The sequence below is a fragment of the Thermobia domestica genome, chromosome 7, assembly GCF_964235325.1.
Source record: "Thermobia domestica chromosome 7, izTheDome1.hap1.1, whole genome shotgun sequence".
Lineage (NCBI taxonomy): Eukaryota > Metazoa > Arthropoda > Insecta > Zygentoma > Lepismatidae > Thermobia > Thermobia domestica.
The window spans coordinates 279,817,792-279,835,998 of record NC_137460.1 but is presented as its reverse complement, the minus strand read 5'-3'; the positions used below and the strand labels follow the sequence as shown (position 1 = coordinate 279,835,998).

At 37.9% G+C, this 18,207-nt stretch overlaps 1 protein-coding gene across 1 annotated transcript in view; it reads left to right on the top strand.

Annotated features, from left to right (window-relative positions):
- LOC145690961 (uncharacterized) overlaps nucleotides 1–16,628 on the top strand; it is a 70,103-nt gene extending 53,475 nt beyond the window's left edge. Inside the window, exon 2 of the mRNA XM_081766429.1 lies at nucleotides 2,073–16,628. Within this exon, the coding sequence (XP_081622555.1) occupies nucleotides 2,073–3,837 (1,765 nt within the window). The 3' untranslated portion in view covers nucleotides 3,838–16,628. The remainder of the gene's footprint in view (nucleotides 1–2,072) is intronic.
- The last annotated feature ends 1,579 nt before the right edge of the window (nucleotides 16,629–18,207 follow it).

The following is an 18,207-nucleotide window of genomic DNA, read 5'->3' as shown; positions in this document are numbered from 1 at the left end:
TTGGGAGCTGATAGATATTAATAGAAGAAAGAATTCTTGGGGAGCCAATTAAGATGCACTGCGATTTTGTTGTATTTAATTTTAACCCATGAGCCGTAGACCAGTCGCTGATTTTGTTTAGCTCAGTATTTATTTTCTCAATCGCATTATTAATATCTTGTTGGAGAAAAGAAGCATATAACTGAAAATCATCAGCGTAAATATGGTATTTACAATAGGTGAGAATTTCAGGGAGATCATTAATGTAAAGGGCAAAGAGAAGGAGACATAGTACGCTACCCTGCGACACTCTACTGTTGATACAATGCCATGCCGATATGTGATCCTGATTGATCACTACTCTTTGTTTACGTTCGTGAAGGTAAGAATGAAACCATTTAAGCACTGATTCAGAAAAATTAAACAATAATGAAAATTTCTTAAGTAATATGTCAAAATCAAAGGTATGAAATGCCTTACTATAGTCAAGTAGAGTAAGGAGCGTCAGTTTTCTGTTATAAATAGCCGATCTTATATCCTCCGTTATGTTTACTAGTACAGTGCATGTGCTATGATTACTTCGAAAACCAGATTGAATTGTATCCAATAAATTATTTGTTGTTAAGTATTCCCGAATTTGATCATTTACAATATATTCAAAAACTGTTGAAAGCTCGGGAAGGACACTGATTGGACGATAGTCTGCAATATTATCAGCGTTGTTCTTTTTTGGAAGTGGGGGGACCTTAGCAAGTTTCCATACTGTGGGAAAAGTACTGTTGCAAGAGAGTAATTAAAAATGTCAGTGATAGGATTAAGTACATGCAGTAGGATTTTCCTGACCGTGGTTATTGAAATATCTATACCAGTGGCTTTAGATTTAATTCTTTGGATCGCTTTTAATACATGTGCAGACTGTACATGAGAAGACGAGAACAGAGAGTTAATTTCCGAAGCTACAATATTATTCATTGTTTGCAGTTTCGTGGAGGCTGGTACCATACAGGTTTGACAGAAAAAAAGTGTTCAATTCATCTGGCGTATCGTTAACAGCGTTCTTGGCTATGTTTCTCCCAACACCTAATATTTTAGCCATTTCCAAAGAACTGCTCCATTATTTTGGAATTGAAGTATTTAATAGGCAAAGCGCCGTTTTGCCTTCCTTACTTCTTGAGTGCAACGGTTTCTTAACCTCCTATTGTTTTCGAATTTCGTATTAGGATTTATGGTGCTATCACTGGAAGGATCACTATTTTTAACATATCTCCTGTATGCTCTATAAGCTTTATCTCCGCACCATTAACGAACGTAATTCATCGGTTTAGCATGGTGATGGGTGTTGCGAAACACGTTTCTTAACTACAGGGGCGTGTCTATCATAGAAATTTATTATTAAAGAATTATTATAGAAGTATTCAAATATTTGAATGTGATAATGCGTGTGTTATCGCTGGTCAACCGGCATCAACATTCCTAAAGTACAAAAAAAAAAAAAAATGCTCGACGTGTATTCGATCGAAAAAGTTCCAGATTACTTGCCAATCGCCTAGACCACTGAACTACAATCACTACGCTGTAAATGATTCGTCTTTAGTCTGGTTACTTTAAGTTTCTCTGCCTCACCTTGGAAAGTTGTATATTATTTTTTTTTCTTCGTTTCAAAATGTCTTTCGTATTCCTCTTATGATGATATAAGTGAATGATTTTCGGTAGGATTTATTTTAATAAGTTCAGTTGTTCTTAAACCTTTGATACGCAAGTTTGTTTTTTCTCCACATGAAACTAAAAATAAGACAGATTTAATTCTCGTACTGTGTATTTGTTTCAAAGCAGCCACGGTCAAGGAGTTATGACAGCCACGGTATAAACGATGGCTCAATTTGATATATTGAAACAAACTACAGCCTCTTATTATGAGAATAGAAAGATATGGAAACTACTCAGTGGTACTCCATTTCATATTTGTACAATATTTCATGTAATAAAAAAATTTGAGTGTAATTTTATCATGAATTAAAGAGAATGATTATTTTTTTGTTGCTACTTAATCATTATCTCCATTCACATTTCCTTATTTGTTGAATTTGTTACAGGCGCGATAACGTATTACCATTCCACGGAGAAGACGATACGTGTATTACTTTAAAGGAAACCATTTCTCATTCAGATGAGGAATCTCATACTTCGATGCAGTTTGGCAAGGGGTTTCATCCATCACTTTTGTCAAGGCATATTCTTGCTCAGGAGAGTGAAAAGCGTCATACCTACCGAGAGAGTGAAAAACATTTTAGTCAAAGTTCAACTTTGTCAAGCAATAACTTAGTGCACACAGGTCAAAAATCCCACATCTGCCGCGTATGTGGAATGGAATTTAGTGTATGTTCATGTTTGGCTACGCACATGTTAAATCGTACAGGAGTAAGGTTACACACATGCCAAGAGTGTGGTAAGTCATTTACTCGACGTTCATATATGGCTAGACACATGTTAATCCACACAGGAGAAAAACCTCACTCGTGCGAAGAGTGTGGTAAGGCATTTAAACAACGTTCCAATTTGTCTTCTCACCTGTTGATTCACTCGGGACAAACTCCTCACGCGTGCCAAGAGTGTGGTAAGGGATTTAAACGACGTTCTGATTTGGCAAAACACACGTTAATCCACACAGGAGAAAAACCTCACACGTGCGAAAAGTGTGGTAAATCATTTAAACAACGTTCCAAATTGTCTTCACACCTGTTGATTCACTCGGGACAAAAACCTTACACGTGCCAAGAGTGTGGTAAGGCATTTAATCGACGTTCCAATTTGTCTTCACACCTGTCAATCCACACAGGAGAAAAACCTCACACGTGCCACGAGTGTGGTAAGGGATTTACTGTACGTTCACATTTGGCTACACACCTGTCCTTCCACACAGGAGAAAAACCTCACACGTGCCACGAGTGTGGTAAGGGATTTAGTGTACGTTCAAATTTGGCTACACACCTGTCAATCCACACAGGAGAAAAACCTCACACGTGCTACGAGTGTGGTAAGGGATTTAGTGTACGTTCACATTTGGCTAGACACATGTTAATCCACACAGGGGAAACACCATACACGTGCCAAGAGTGTGGTAAGGGATTTAGTGTACGTTCACTTTTGGCTATACACATGTTAATCCACACAGGAGAAAGACCATACACGTGCCTAGAGTGTGGTAAGGGATTTAGTGTACGTTCACGTTTGGCCACCCACACCTTAATACACGCAGGAGAAAAAGCTTACACATGCAACGAGTGTGGTAAATCATTTACTAGACGTTGCAGTTTGGCTAGACACATGTTAATCCACACAGGAGAAAGACCATACACGTGCCAAGAGTGTGGTAAGGGATTTAGTGTACGTTCACGTTTGGCTACACACACGTTAATCCACACTGGGGAAAAACCTTACACTTGTAACGAGTGTGGTAAATCATTTAATCAACGCTCCAGTTTGTCTACACACCTGTCAATCCACACAGGAGAAAGACCTCACACGTGCAGAGAGTGTGGTAAGCGATTTAGCGTACGTTCACATATGGCTACACACATGTTAATCCACACAGTACAAAGACCATACACATGCCAAGAGTGTGGTAAGGGATTTAGTGTACGTTCACGTTTGGCTAAACACACGTTAATCCACACTGGGGAAAAACCTTACACGTGTAACGAGTGTGGTAAATCATTTAATCAACGCTCCAGTTTGTCTACACACCTGTCAATCCACACAGGAGAAAGACCTCACACGTGCAGAGGGTGTGGTAAGCGATTTAGCGTACGTTCACATATGGCTACACACATGTTAATACACGCAGGAGAAAAACCTTAGACATGCAACGAGTGTTGTAAATCATTTAATCGACGTTCCAGTTTGGCTTCACGCATATTAATCCACACTGGAGAAAGACCACACACGTGCCAAGAGTGTGGTAAGGGCTTTTGTGTACGTTCACATTTGGCTAGACACATGTTAATCCACACATGAGATAAAACCTTACACATGCAGCGAGTGTGGTAAGTCATTTAATCGACGTTCCAGTTTGGCCTCACACAGTAGTAAAGCATCACACGTACCAAGAGTGTGGTGAGGGATTTAAACATCGTGCAACTTTTGTTACACACGTTAATTCACAAAAGATATAAAGCTCACACTTGCCAAAGTGTGGTTAAGTATTTAAATGAAATTCATAGTTGGCTACACGCATGTTAATCCACACCCGATCCAAAATCTCACACGTGCCAAAACCCTGGAATGGAATTTATTCAACGTTCATACGTGCTAAGCCAAATAGGACGTAAATCTCACACATGGAAAATGTTGTAGATGATTTAGTCTACGCTCTTTCCTTGCAAGGCATTTCAATACACAAGTGACAAACCAAAGAGATGCATAGAACGTAGCCTCCTAGTTACTCAAGGTTCACATTGAGCAAGAAATTGTTAATCCACACAAGACAAGAGACTCACACGCGCGGAGTGTAGAAATACATTTACTGGCTAATCGTATCTTAAAACACATAGTTCACTAACGACAGATATGCGAAGGAAGTTCAATATGATTTAGTTTAGAATCAGCTTTGGCAAGACATGTAAATAGACATGGCATATAGAAAAAAATTAGCTGCTCTCACAAGTTAAGTTTTGGCAGAAATATTATATGCACGATAAATACACTGCTAAAGAGGTCTCAACAGAATTAAATATGAAAGGAGTCAGACCACATTAAGCCCTTCAAATGTACCTGCCCTTTGGAATGGAATGTAAGTTGTGAAGGACAAATTGTTAAGTCCGTATTTTGGGGACAGATGTTAAAGGAAATTGGTTCCGCCTCTACTCCACGAATAGCTCTTCTGCTTTGCCGCCACAGTGATTGCTGCATAGTGTAAAGGTGCCTGACGCCGACGAAGATTCAAATGACGATTTCGCAAAGGAACATTCATGTAGAGATAAGAATTCCAAATATAGTCCATGAGAGTTCTTGTATGTAAGGGAGTTAAAGGCAACAAGTTTAAGCGACATCCATAGTGTGGGCGCACCTTCCTCATCAGCTACAAGTGTAGATCCTTTCTGGACTACTTCTGAACACTAGGACTTTCTGGACCATCTGCATTTTGCTGCATCTTGCTTGTCGATACATGGTTGCGCAGTTCCCGCTTTTACGACAATCTTTCATGCACTTGGCAGAAAGTTTTATGCAATTTGAAGATAAGAAGCGATCATAAACTCAAGTCTTTGTCCCTTTTACAGGGGTTAAATTTTGCGTTAAAATCGTATTAAGGTTGTATGTGTCAAAAAAAGACTGACTAATAATACTGAAAACGATTACATTCCATTTGTTGTCGTCTTTGATTTCAAAGCGAGATTAATAGCATTTTTATCCAACGTGTTAATGACTTTACCGGAATTCGTGGTGTTTTGCGAAAAGAGGGTCTGTACCAAAATTTCGACGCAAATATCTTCTACTCTTTTCCGTCCACAGTCGTTTCTCAAGCGCGGGATGATGATATAAGGTGAATGTGCATGTGGGTTGATAAAAATGAAGTTCGAAGCTATGCTTCGCATTCCTTACTTATTCTCTTGTATACTTAGAAGTTTTTGAGTATACTGACTAACCAACTTTTCACTCGTTTTATAAGAAAAGTTGTATATCAGGTTTTAAGTTTTATTCAAAAACGTTCAGTTTACCTTATAAAAATCTGGTACTGTAAGACAACGTCACACCTGTCAAAACGAACCAGCATAGAAAGTTTTACACCATTGTATTAATATATCGGTATTTCAACACTTTTCAATAAATTTTAAAGCGTGATCGTGTAAAATCAAGCAATAATGAGTTAGCAACTTCTGATTTGAGTGCTTCATATAGTTCGCGTTCAAGCTTGCAAGACAAATTTTAATATACACAAGTGGAAAACTTCACATATACGAAGAGTTTGGAATACTACTTGGTCTATACTCAAGTTCTGGAAGGATATTTTAATACACAGATGAAACTCTCACACATATGACAACACACAGGCGAAAAGAAGATTTATATGGAGCTCACGTTTTACAATGCACAAGAGAAAACATACTATTAAATACTAAGGAAAAAACTAAAGCGTTCTACGTGTGTAGAAAGGGCTTAATTAAAGTTTCTATTTCGCAACAGATATATTAATACAGATGGGGAGTAACTGCTCAGTCAAGACTATGAAGAACGGTATAATCGAAGTTCAATTTTGAGGAAACATGCTATCTCATACAGGTCAAAGATGTCTGTGCATAATTGTGAAAAGCGTTTACATGAAGTTTATATTTTGTTAGTGGAAAGACATTGTAAGATATGTGAAACTAATTACTAAAACATCATGTTTGTACATAAAAAGTATATTCAATTTACACACGTGATAAAATATACAAATGCGAAACATCTTAGTTATCAAGAGTGCGATAAAATTCGTTCAATATTACGTATCAATCTCACGTACTGCCAATTCAGGTTTCCGCTCGCGACGACGGTAATTCGGCCGTGATTGATTATTCACATTTTTCAGCATTGTGCATGATGCAAAAAGTATGTTTTGGAGCATTTAGGTTTAGTAAATCAAGACAAATCATTGTTGACCAAACGTATAAGTTTAATTAAACTATAATACTGTTAAATATGAGTGAAAACACTGTACAAAACACAAAATAACAGATTCGAACCTAACCAATATCCATGTCACTGAGCTTGTTGTGCTCATGCTGATATTTATTGCAGAGAGCAGTAATGATTGAATGCTTTTTGCATATGTTTTTCCACAATATGTAGACTCAAGGCGGGTTCAAAGTTAATCAACATCCACTTCACTGCTCTCTTTCTGAGGTTGCTTGCATGTATTGCAAGTAGTGATAATTGTTGACTGCAATCTGAACATGTATTTTCCACAATCATTACATTCAAGGCGAGTTCTGTTGCTTTCCCTTGACCTGCAGATGTAACAAATATCTCTTCGGATTGGTTACACTGCTTCATCATCGGTAGTTAGTTTTCTGTATTATGCTAAGCACACCAGATATTTTTTTTTTTAAAGTTGATATTTTACGATGAGCTTTCAGGTTTTCGTTTATTAATTCTAATGCTAACACGTATAGATATGGGTTTGTAATATTTTTTAGGTTAGGGCAGTTAAAAATGAAACAGCGGATGAAAAATAATGAAACTTTTAATTACAATTTTATGTAAATGCGAAACAAAAAATCACGTTTTGGCTCCCTCTGACGGCAGATTGGCCGTCCACCCTCCACTACCAACTTTGGGATTGTACTGAACGGGAAGTAATGCATTTGATAATTTTCTCGCAGAGGATTGATATGTTTAGAGTAGCGAGATATTGCTTTTGCATGACACATTACTTTCTAATCCACATTTACAAATGGAAGAGAATCGGGCTGTTTTCCAAGAACAGGGAAAACAGGTTTCCCTGAAACATCTATTAAAAATGAGCGAAAGTGGAAAAGAAATAATATATGTTTTCGAATACAGAAAGGTCCAGCTTATATTGTCCTGGCCAGAGGCTTTCAGGCCGGAGTGAAAATAAGAGTAACTCATACTCTGGGGGAGTGATAGATAAATGAGATAAGGTGGACGAGTAAACGGATTGAACAGGGAGGTACGTGGATTATGCAGTTGAGAATTTATTAAAATTTTCTGTTCTTCCCTCAATTTGTGCACCTGATATAACATTGTACTATAAAAGACTTATGCTAGAAGTTTTAGATCTAGGTCTGATAAGATACCAAAGTTGTTTAGTGTTGCTGATGCTGGTGTCTTTTTTTTAAGATATAATCTAGGTGTTTGCTGCATCTCAATAGCTTTTTTGTATTAAGTGGTATATTAGAAATTATTTTAAGATATGTATTCATTTGGAAATGCACACCACAATTCCCAAAGTTTTTTTTTTATTTGGTAATGTGTAGCGACACTGTTCGCCGTGCCTCATTGGAAATTTCATTGCTTTTACTTTTTTGAACAGTAGAAAGTATTTATTGTTGCATTAAAAACATGAGGGAAAGAATCCTGTGCCTCGTCTATAGTTCAATTTAGTAAAAGTGTCCACTGTATCACCTATTGCACTTTACAAATTTCTCCCAAAGGGGCCTTCCTTCAATCAGGTACAAACATTCTTTTTGAGTTGGATTGGTGGCTTCTGGGATTGGGGTAAGATAGGGAACGGGCAACTCGCGGTCTCGGAGAAGGAACTCTTTATATGAGATGACAGATTATATCAGAAAAATAGACATGACATAATTTAAGCTGCTATTTTTACGCGCGTTATGAAAATCGTACAATCCCAAGTCGAGTGCTTGAGTAGAATGTTCGACAAAGGAATGTCATTTGTGTGATGTTATCCCATGTTTACTGTAGTTCCATATGTAAGCCCAAGATATATTCACCAAAATGAAGAATTTTGTCACCTTGTGACATTTGGAAATGATTCGTGGCATGTTTCAATTAAACTTGAGGACTGTTCGTATATTGTCTCCAGAAACACCGGACGAAGTTTGTTTTGGATAGACTTACTTGGGCTCAAATAATTTCACACTCACGTACGAGATCATTCTGTGCTCTGTTGCCCTATTTATTTTAATACTACAAACCACCCGCCCCTGTGGTCTTGCGGTCGTTTATCTATGTAGAGAATTGGTTGAGAAAAGGCATTCCACTGTTCCTTACCAATACTTTCAGACACGTTTCAATTGCCACTAGACACCCATATTCCAGCAACTAACTAATATTCATACCACAGTCCGTAAAATTGATTATAATGCATTGTACATTTAGATAGTATAGTTTAAACGTGGTTTTGTTCACTGCACTTTTGATCAGCATTCTTCTGTACATCACCACATTAAACGCAGAATATGGAGCACCTGACGGCACACTTCTCTAGCGTGGGATCACGTTGTTCTAGTCACTCTCATTCTTTTCTTGCCATCTGGGTTGAACATTGTAAATTATATTATTTCAGTGTCCTGTAGCAATAAGTGAAAACGGTATATCACTGCATTGCCAGCTGGAGATATTGTCAAACGCAGACTCTAGCCGTAACCTTACTACTGGGTTCACAATGGAAATGAAAAAGCACAGAAATAGCACAAATATTTTTCCCGAAGCAGGAGCACGAACTTTAACTTTCTACGGTTTGATGCCATTTTTTTTAACTTTATGCATAGACTATCCTAAGTACATACAAAGATTTCGTATTGCAAAATTTAATACACAGATTTACGGTGCGGATAGCCGCATGATCCATAATTTATCAAAATCTTTTGATCCTCTAACCAAAAGTTTTCCAAAGAGCTTTCCTTTTTCGATTACCTAGTCCTACTCTGGAGCTATACCAGTGCATAACTTTCCCCATATTACAGTACGATATCGAAAAACTAAATCTCACCTATATCAGCAAACGCTTCCAAACTCAGCACCCTTTATTCATACAATATCTATTACCTCACTTTAGATCCTAGACGAAATCGCTATCAGCATACCCCTTGTCCCTAATGTTTACGCCCTGTTAGTACATTTTACCCTCGTGACATTCATTGTTCTTAACCCTACAGTGGTAACGTGAAAGAAAATTTCATGAATGGTAACACTTTGCTTTCTGGACCCAGGACCATTTTTACTTGATAAGATATGAACTAGGATTTAAATTTCTATTATATTTACAATATTAAATACAAACACCAGATAGTGGATACGCTTTAAGCGAAACTGTACATTCACTTTATTGAAGCAATATCTTTCTTGTTATAATTAAGTTCGATACCTATGTGACTATTTTATTGCTTAAATACCAGCACTCAAAATAAAATATTTATTAACTAGAAAGACGTAAACAAGGATTTCTCCTAATAGGGGTGTATTACACATAAGTAAACTCATTATGTTCACTGTTAACTCATTATATTCCATATCGAAAAGGCGAGACGTCACGAGAAACTAATCAATTTCTTTATATTCATAAACTATTAGCATTTGGCAACCACACTCTTCAAAACGTTCATCTTTTGCACAACCATGAATATTATACGTTAGCACGCAGCTCGCAACATTCTTCACTACGATTTTCACGCCACTTACAATGGTTCGTACGTGCAATTTCATGTATCTTCACTCGAAATATATATTTAACTTCATAGTGATCATATATACCTAGATATTTGACTATGACTTTTATTTCTATTCCTCAACATTCTCTTCTACTTACTTCATAAACTCATATTTGAACAATTATTATACGAGGAAAAATTTCACACATTGCTTATCAGTAAAACGCATCACACTTCCAAATTTAATTGCAATTTTACCGGCTATCAACTCATTCGACACGGTAAGAAGCTTCCGACTCGACGCGCCACCAGCGCCGTGATAATAGTATTTTATCCTTACACATGGTATGGTATTGACTCTCCATCTAATATTACAGAACATCTAATCATAACTATTTATTACAGATCTTTATGTGTCACAATGACAGTCATCTATGTTCGACCAGGTCGTCCTGTTCCCCTCCCATTCCAATATATTTCAAATAATTTCCGACATTACCTGATCTCTTCCAATATTAACATCCATAGCCGCTCAGACCGAGAAAAAACAGCTTTTAACAATTTTATCCCTGCCTCCACTACATGCTTCATTCACCCATTACTAAAACCAATCCGTTCCTGATCTAACACTACTCCTGACATAGTGATCACATGGTCTCTCGCCCACAGTATTTTCATCTACATTCTAGATCCTCTGAGTAGTTATCATGTGCCCATTACACTCACTCAAAAAGTTTCCACTACTTCTTCTTCCGTCTGAGCACGTCCTCTGCTAATATTTCGCTACTAAACTTACTAAACTCATACACTGTCAGCGACCTATCCTCCTTTTACTAAAGTGAATTCAACCCTTTGAATACAAAAACTGGGTCAATTTGGCCCAGATGATCTTTTATAAAGAATATCAAAAAGAGATAGTGGGCTAATATTTTTGGTATTCTTCCATTAGCAACCATTTTTACTTTTGGAAATCATTTCAGTAGAATTCATATATAAAAAAATACCCCCAAAAATGGCAGAAAGTGTAGCTGGGTCATTTTCACCCAGTTTTGGATACCCCGCGGCACGGCCCACAAAATATATCGTTTTATTATTATTATTATTATTATTATTATTATTATTATTATTATTATTTTGCCAATTGAAATGAAACCTGGAATAATCACTTCTCCGTTCTACCGAGCTTTGATTCGGGTAAGAGTAATAGTAAATATTATTTTATGAAACTCCTTTTTTCCCCACTCTTTCCCACGTCCACACGTTACTACATATTTCCTTCTCAGCAATTGTTATATTTTGGTTCAGTTCCCTAAAATATCTGGTTTTATTTTTAGCAAGACACGTGATTCTTCACCCCTTAAAAGTACATAGGTTGGATAAAAAGTACTGGCAACCCTGCCGGCACGCGCCAGTCTAGTGACGGAGAACCACGAGGTGGCAGCACCGGAGAAGACAATCTCAGTTGAGGAACTTAGGTGAGTGGGAACGCTGTTGAGTCAGTCAGTCAACGAGAGCAGTGGCGTCAAATTGGTATCGCGAGTGGAAGCGCTCTAAACACAATGTTCACTAAACGTGAACAGCGTTCGTGGATCAAAATTGAAGTGGCACGTGGTCGTAGTGCACGAGAATGTTTTCAGGGACTGCGGAAAGCCTGTGGTGATACAGCGTTGACATACCTCACCGTAGCTCGATGGGTTAAAGTGTTTCGCGAAGGCAGACAGAACGTGTAAGACCGACAATGTTCTGGACGACCTCCAGTGGACAACATGACAATTCAGCTCCTTGCATCCTTGCTGGACGTGGATAGACGGTGGACTGCGCGTGAGTTATCGGCAGAGGTTGGGGTGTGCCATAAAACTGTGCTTCACATTTTGAACGACATCCTGGGTTTTCGCAAATTTGCAGCACATTGGGTTCGACATGTCATTACCGAGGTGCAGAAATGGTATCGATATGCACTGGCACAAGAATTGCTCGACCGCCACCAGAGAGAGGGTGACAATTGCTTGGGCAGGATCGTTACCATTGATGAAACCTGGGTTCGATCCTAGGAACCATATTTGAAGCGCCAATCCAACGAATGGAAGCATCCCGGTCCCCCTCGGCCAAAGACTGTGCGCCCTAGTCAGGGACTAGTGAAGGTGATGTTGATAGTGGCGTATGATGTCCAAGGGGTTATCCTGCACCATGCTGTACCAACAGGGCAGACTGTGAATGCGCCATATTACTGTACTTTCTTGCAACACCATCTGCGTCCCACACTTCGGAAAAAGAGACCTGGTCTTTTGGCATGGACATCAATCATTTTGCACGACAATGCACACTGTCACACAGCTACTGCCGTGGCGGACCTTTTATGTGCCTGGAACTGGGAGATTCTGGAACTTCCACCATATTCGCCGGATATGAGTCCGTGCGACTATGACCTGTTTTCCAAGATGAAGCAACCACTTCGCGGACAACGATACAACACCAGACAGGCCATCCTCAATGCCGTAGGGCGGTCGCTGCGAGACATAGCCAGAGTACAACGTGCTGACGGAGTACGGCGCCTTCCATACGTGTGGCAGAAGGTTGTGGACATGGGAGTGATTACATTGAAGGAATGTAGAACGTATTTTCCCTTCTAATACAGTCATTTGTAAATTATAACAATTGTGTCATTACTTTTTATCCATCCCTTGTATGTAATCTGTCACAAGCTTGTCTGCAAAGCGCATTGCACCAGCAAACCGCTCTGTAAGGACTGTCAGGTGTAATCAAAATACAGTGTGTGACAGAATTTATTCCTAACAAAGCGTATTTCTATGTATAAATCTCTAATGTTACAGTACTATAATTCAGGTATTGTTTGAAAGAATCAAAAGCCGCCACTGACAGTGTATACAGCGTATGAAATTTACTGTAAAAAGCACGAATGTGTCAAAATAACCCACGCTTAGTACTTTTCCTAACATTTTAGGTTTGGTTCTCTAAGGGTTAATCCACTCTAATCTCTACCACCAATCATTCAACTCGCAATTGAGTTTTCATCCCTCAAACCGCATATATATCACCACATCATCCTAAAATAACTCCCACAAAATATTCAGTTATTTCCATACGCTGATGATACAGCATTTTTTGCAATTTGCAGTATTATACACTAAGTAAACAACGCCTTACAACCAATAATACAGACGTTTGGTCTGTGGTGCAATAAATGGCTACTAAAATCCAATGCTGCTAAAACCCAAACTACAGCATTTCTGGCCCCTAAGAAACGCTCCAGATTTCACAGTAATTCACTTTCATCACTGTTAATGACAACTGTTTTACAATCTCCAAAACTGTTAATACGTAAGACTCACCATAGATAGACACCTCAGATGGAAGACTTATGTCCAGGACATCAATAGAAAAGCATACATTTGACTCAATCTATTAAAACGACTTCCAGGCACAATCTGGAGTAGTTCTACAAACCTACTCTTAAACACTTATGTAGTCTTCCTTCGACCTGTGATTAGTTACGGCCATACCGTTAGGTCTCGGCAGCTACCCCTTTTTTTTATCAAAAACTTAAGGTTCTCGAACATCGCACACTCATAATTCTATACATCAATCTCCTGAGCTCTATGCTCGCGTGACTTTTCCATACATATGTTTCCATGTAGAAAAGCTTTGCCTCAAATACTTCCGGAACGCTCCATCCTCATCGTCCACTCCTCTGTGATACCATCAACGCTCATATTTATTTTTATATCGTTCACAGCATCAGTCATTCTACCTCTTCCTCCTCTTTACAATGTATCATTATTCCTTACCACCGAATCATCAAGATCTTCCCCTCATCAGAAAGTTTCTTCTCTATCACCCTCCGCACAATATCATACAATCATATTCTACACAATAATTCCTTTGTCACTAACAGAGCTACCCATCCCTTTGAATAATGCTTGAAGAAGTCCCCGAGGGATAAGAATATCCTATATTCGTCATTTTACAATATATTATAGTTTCTCTCGTCCAAACGCACCTCGTCTCATAGATTTCACTCAACAACGTAATATGATGAAATGTAAATCCAAATATGTTCATCATGATGTCCATAATTCATTGTACAATTTCCTTTCTCCACCATCATTATAATTACGATTATAAAGATCGTAATGTCCTATTTACTCACGTTGTTTATGACATAAAATTACAAAATTTTGAAAATCCCTTAGAACATCTTTAACTCCTTTCTCGAAATACCCTTCACTTCTCTTTCCCCCATGGAGGGCATAACCCTTGAGCAGGTGGTTATCTAAAACAAACGTGCGCCATACCTTTACATTATAATTTCAATTATTATGTTATTTCTAAAGGGTGTCTTATAGGTAATTTATGTCTTGAAGCAAAGTAAAGTTCTTTGTTTATAACTTTATCACAAGACTGAAGTCGCTGTAAGACCGTCAGTAAAATTTTGTCCAAATATGTACCCCGTTGGCACTTTCAGATAATGCATTTTTTTAAAAAAATTCCGTATCAGGGAGTCAACACAAATATAGGGAATAAGTGTGAGGTTTAGGACAGTTGGAGATGTGGGACAGTGATATACCTCTCTGGTGATTTGTGTTAAGTGCGGGATATGGCTGGCTTAATGGTTTTATGGAGCATCCCCCTCAGTTATCTCTACGATCCCTTGAATCAAAAGTTTATCAAAAAGTACCAGCTTCAATAAGCAGAACGTGGACGACTTTTTCAACAATTTGAAATCAGCATATGAGAAATGAAACTTCACTCTGAAGTCTACTTTCAACTTTGATCAAACTGGATTTAGTACCATACACACAACGCCACCTGTGATAGCTTCACGAGGACAGAATCAATTCCGACAGGTAACTTGAGCGGAACGTGCTGAACAAGTGACAGTCCTATGTACCTTCAATGCAGTTGGAATAGCATTCCTCCAGTTTTTCTATATTCGAGCGTAGGGTACAAGAATTTCTTTCTGACGAAAATACCACCTCATAGCTTGGTATTAACAAGGATCACTGGATGGAATATTGCTGAGGTACTTTCAACTGTGATCAAACTGGATTTAGTACCATAAACACTACGCCACTTGTGATAGCTTCACGAGGACAGAATCAATTCGGACAGGTAACTTGAGCGGAACGTGCTGAACAAGTGACAGTCCTATGTACCTTCAATGCAGTTAGGAATAGCATTCCTCCAGTTTTTCTATATTCGAGCGTAGGGTACAAGAATTTCTTTCTGAAGAAAATACCACCTCATAGCTTGGTATTAACAAGGATCACTGGATGGAATATTGCTGAGGTATTTGGTGTTTGTTTAGAACACATTAACCGAATTTCAAAATATTCGAAAGAAAATCCAATCATATTGCTCCTCGAACACCACGAAAACCTCGTAAACATCATTGTGGTAGAGAATGCTTACCAAAATGGCGTGTTATGAACATTTTAACCCGCATTGCAGTCAAACTGCAACTGGTGGATGTTTCACTTTATGGACCTCTGAAGACCTATTACAATCGTGTGTGCAATGACTGGCTGATTAATAACCAAGGAGAAACTATTTCTCCTCATTCTATTGATGAGTATATAGGACGGGTATCCACAATATGACACAATAGAATATCATATCTCGATTTAAAAAGACTGTAATATACCCTTTCAACAGTGCTTCTTTTACAGAAGACTAATTTCTGATATCTTTAGTAAATGACCGTCCAAATCCCTCGTTGAACAGAAACGCACCGTTTCACCAGCAAAATCTATAGGCAACTTTACCACGCAGAATGTTGCTGTCATATTTGAGGGTATGGACCATGGTTCATCAGAGCTTCTGCCTCAAAGCTCGCTTATATTAGCTATCCAAGAAACTACATATTATATTTTGCAGCAATATCTTCCACTGCGTTAGTATTCACTCAGAATATCCGTCCTTATCCGAAGGATGCCTACCCCTCTTAATAAAACCAACCGTGAGAAAAAGAGGAGTGGTCGAACAAGAATACTAACAGCAACTCTAGGAAAGATGAAACCAAAGAAGAAGGCTTTGCACAGCAAAAGCGAAAGAGATGTCGGTATTAGAATTCATTTACAACAAGTAAGAGGAAGGTTGATCAACTCAGAGTCCTCAATCGAAGACAGTATTTTCTCTCAAGAACAGTGTTTTGATATATCCTTTAGTAGTTTTGTTAGTGATGTAGGTTTATCAATGAACGAAATAGGATGGGAAAACACTAATGTCAATGTTGAAAACAGTAATATTATACTTCTTAAATTTTACATCAATAATGCGTACAGTTTCTGCCAGGTTTTCCAGACCAATTACTAATGGTTTAGGTCACTCAATGGTAATGGTTACTTCTTCTTTTCAAATTAAATAATATGTTTCAGAGTAACTTCCGAATTTCTTTTCATGAAGTGAGTAGTGTGTTTTCTTGAAATGTAAATAATTATTAAGTGGAAGTTATTATGTATATTGTTGAAATTATTAATATGTCAGGCGATGTAATTGTAAACTTAATAAAAAAATAAGAAATAGCTCAACTCTGCGCTGCACAGCATTATTAGTTTGATAGAGATTATTATTATTATTATAGTTCGATGTATCTAATTCTGCTCTGAGTTTATGCGAGTAGGTGATGGTGATGATGGACGACATAGTAGACTGAAGAACGTGAGATGAAACGGGTTCGGGACAACCCTGAGAAGTAACGCGGATAGGATGTTTATCTACCTAAATGCCCACTTAACGAGAGCTAGGATCAAAACAGGAATTCTACATATCAGAACTGATCGGTCTACTACTGAGCCACTTCGAGAACCGGTAACATTCATGTTGGAAATGAACGTAATTCTTTCTACTCCATATCTTATCCCGAATTGCATCCAAAGCACCGAGAGTTATCAAAAACCCTAAAGAAAGTACACATACTTCATATTATGTGAAATCAAATGTACATTCTAGTTATCCATATTCTTCTCCACATCCACATTTCAAAAGCCTGCAATCTTTTATCGTCCCTTTTGCTTAAGTCCGTGTTTCTGACCCATTGAGAGAAAATGTATAAAGCAATCTAAACATCTGAAAAGAAAACAGGCTCGCAATTATAGTATCGGTGTATAAACATATGAACAAGTACTATGACTACGGGCTTTCTGGAAGCAAATGTGATTAAGAGGTTTGGATAGTTTATCTATTCATGTTACAATGTTCAATATTAATGTTTACAGCGTTGAATATTAATGAAAAACGCAAGCAGAACTCTGCAAAAACTAAGTCACTCACAACATACTATAATAATGCTGAAATATAGTTAGTGATGCCCACGAGACAAGATTTGAGGGTGTATCGTCTCGAATTTTTTTTCGAAAGTTCTCTCTCGTCTCGAAAATCGTATGTATATTCTATTGAAATAGATCTGTCTCGTCTCGAATCTTGTAACGAAAATTCCGTGCGTATCACTAAGTATAGTGCGTGACGTAACAAAAAAGCAAAATCACGAACCTTAATCCTTCAATAAATCTCAAGTTTTAATTAGCCTTTAGTCTAATTTTTGAATAGATTTTACAAATGTTAAAATAACTTATTCGTATGTTTAGTTTGGACCCTCAAAAGCTTTGGATTCCTTCCGAAATAAGTTCCTGCGCACGTGACTGAATATTAGATATCCATGATGTTTGTATATACGTAGTTGGACTTCCGTCCTTGTTCAGTTTCATCCCTTAGTAATTATAATACTTCAATATGAACGACTCGATTATGTTATATACAGAAACAGTATCAATCAATATTTGATACGCTTAGTTAACTATCTACTCTCTGTATTTCGCGATTCATCGCCATATTTAATCTCACTCTATTAATAGAAAAACTCCAATTTAATCTTTTCAGGTGGCTAAAGCGCGTAGCTCCATGGTAGATTCATAATAATTAGCGACTAGCTTTTCGAAGTGACTGAAAATCTTACCTGGTGAGGGATAACGTGCTCTTTAGTGTCCGAATTCTCGTTTATATTCGCGAGATCAGACTAGTTAAAATTCTTTGCGGTGTTACCTCTTACGAGAGAACCTATCCAAGTGAAACTCTGACTTCGAGTCGAGACTATGGCCGTTGG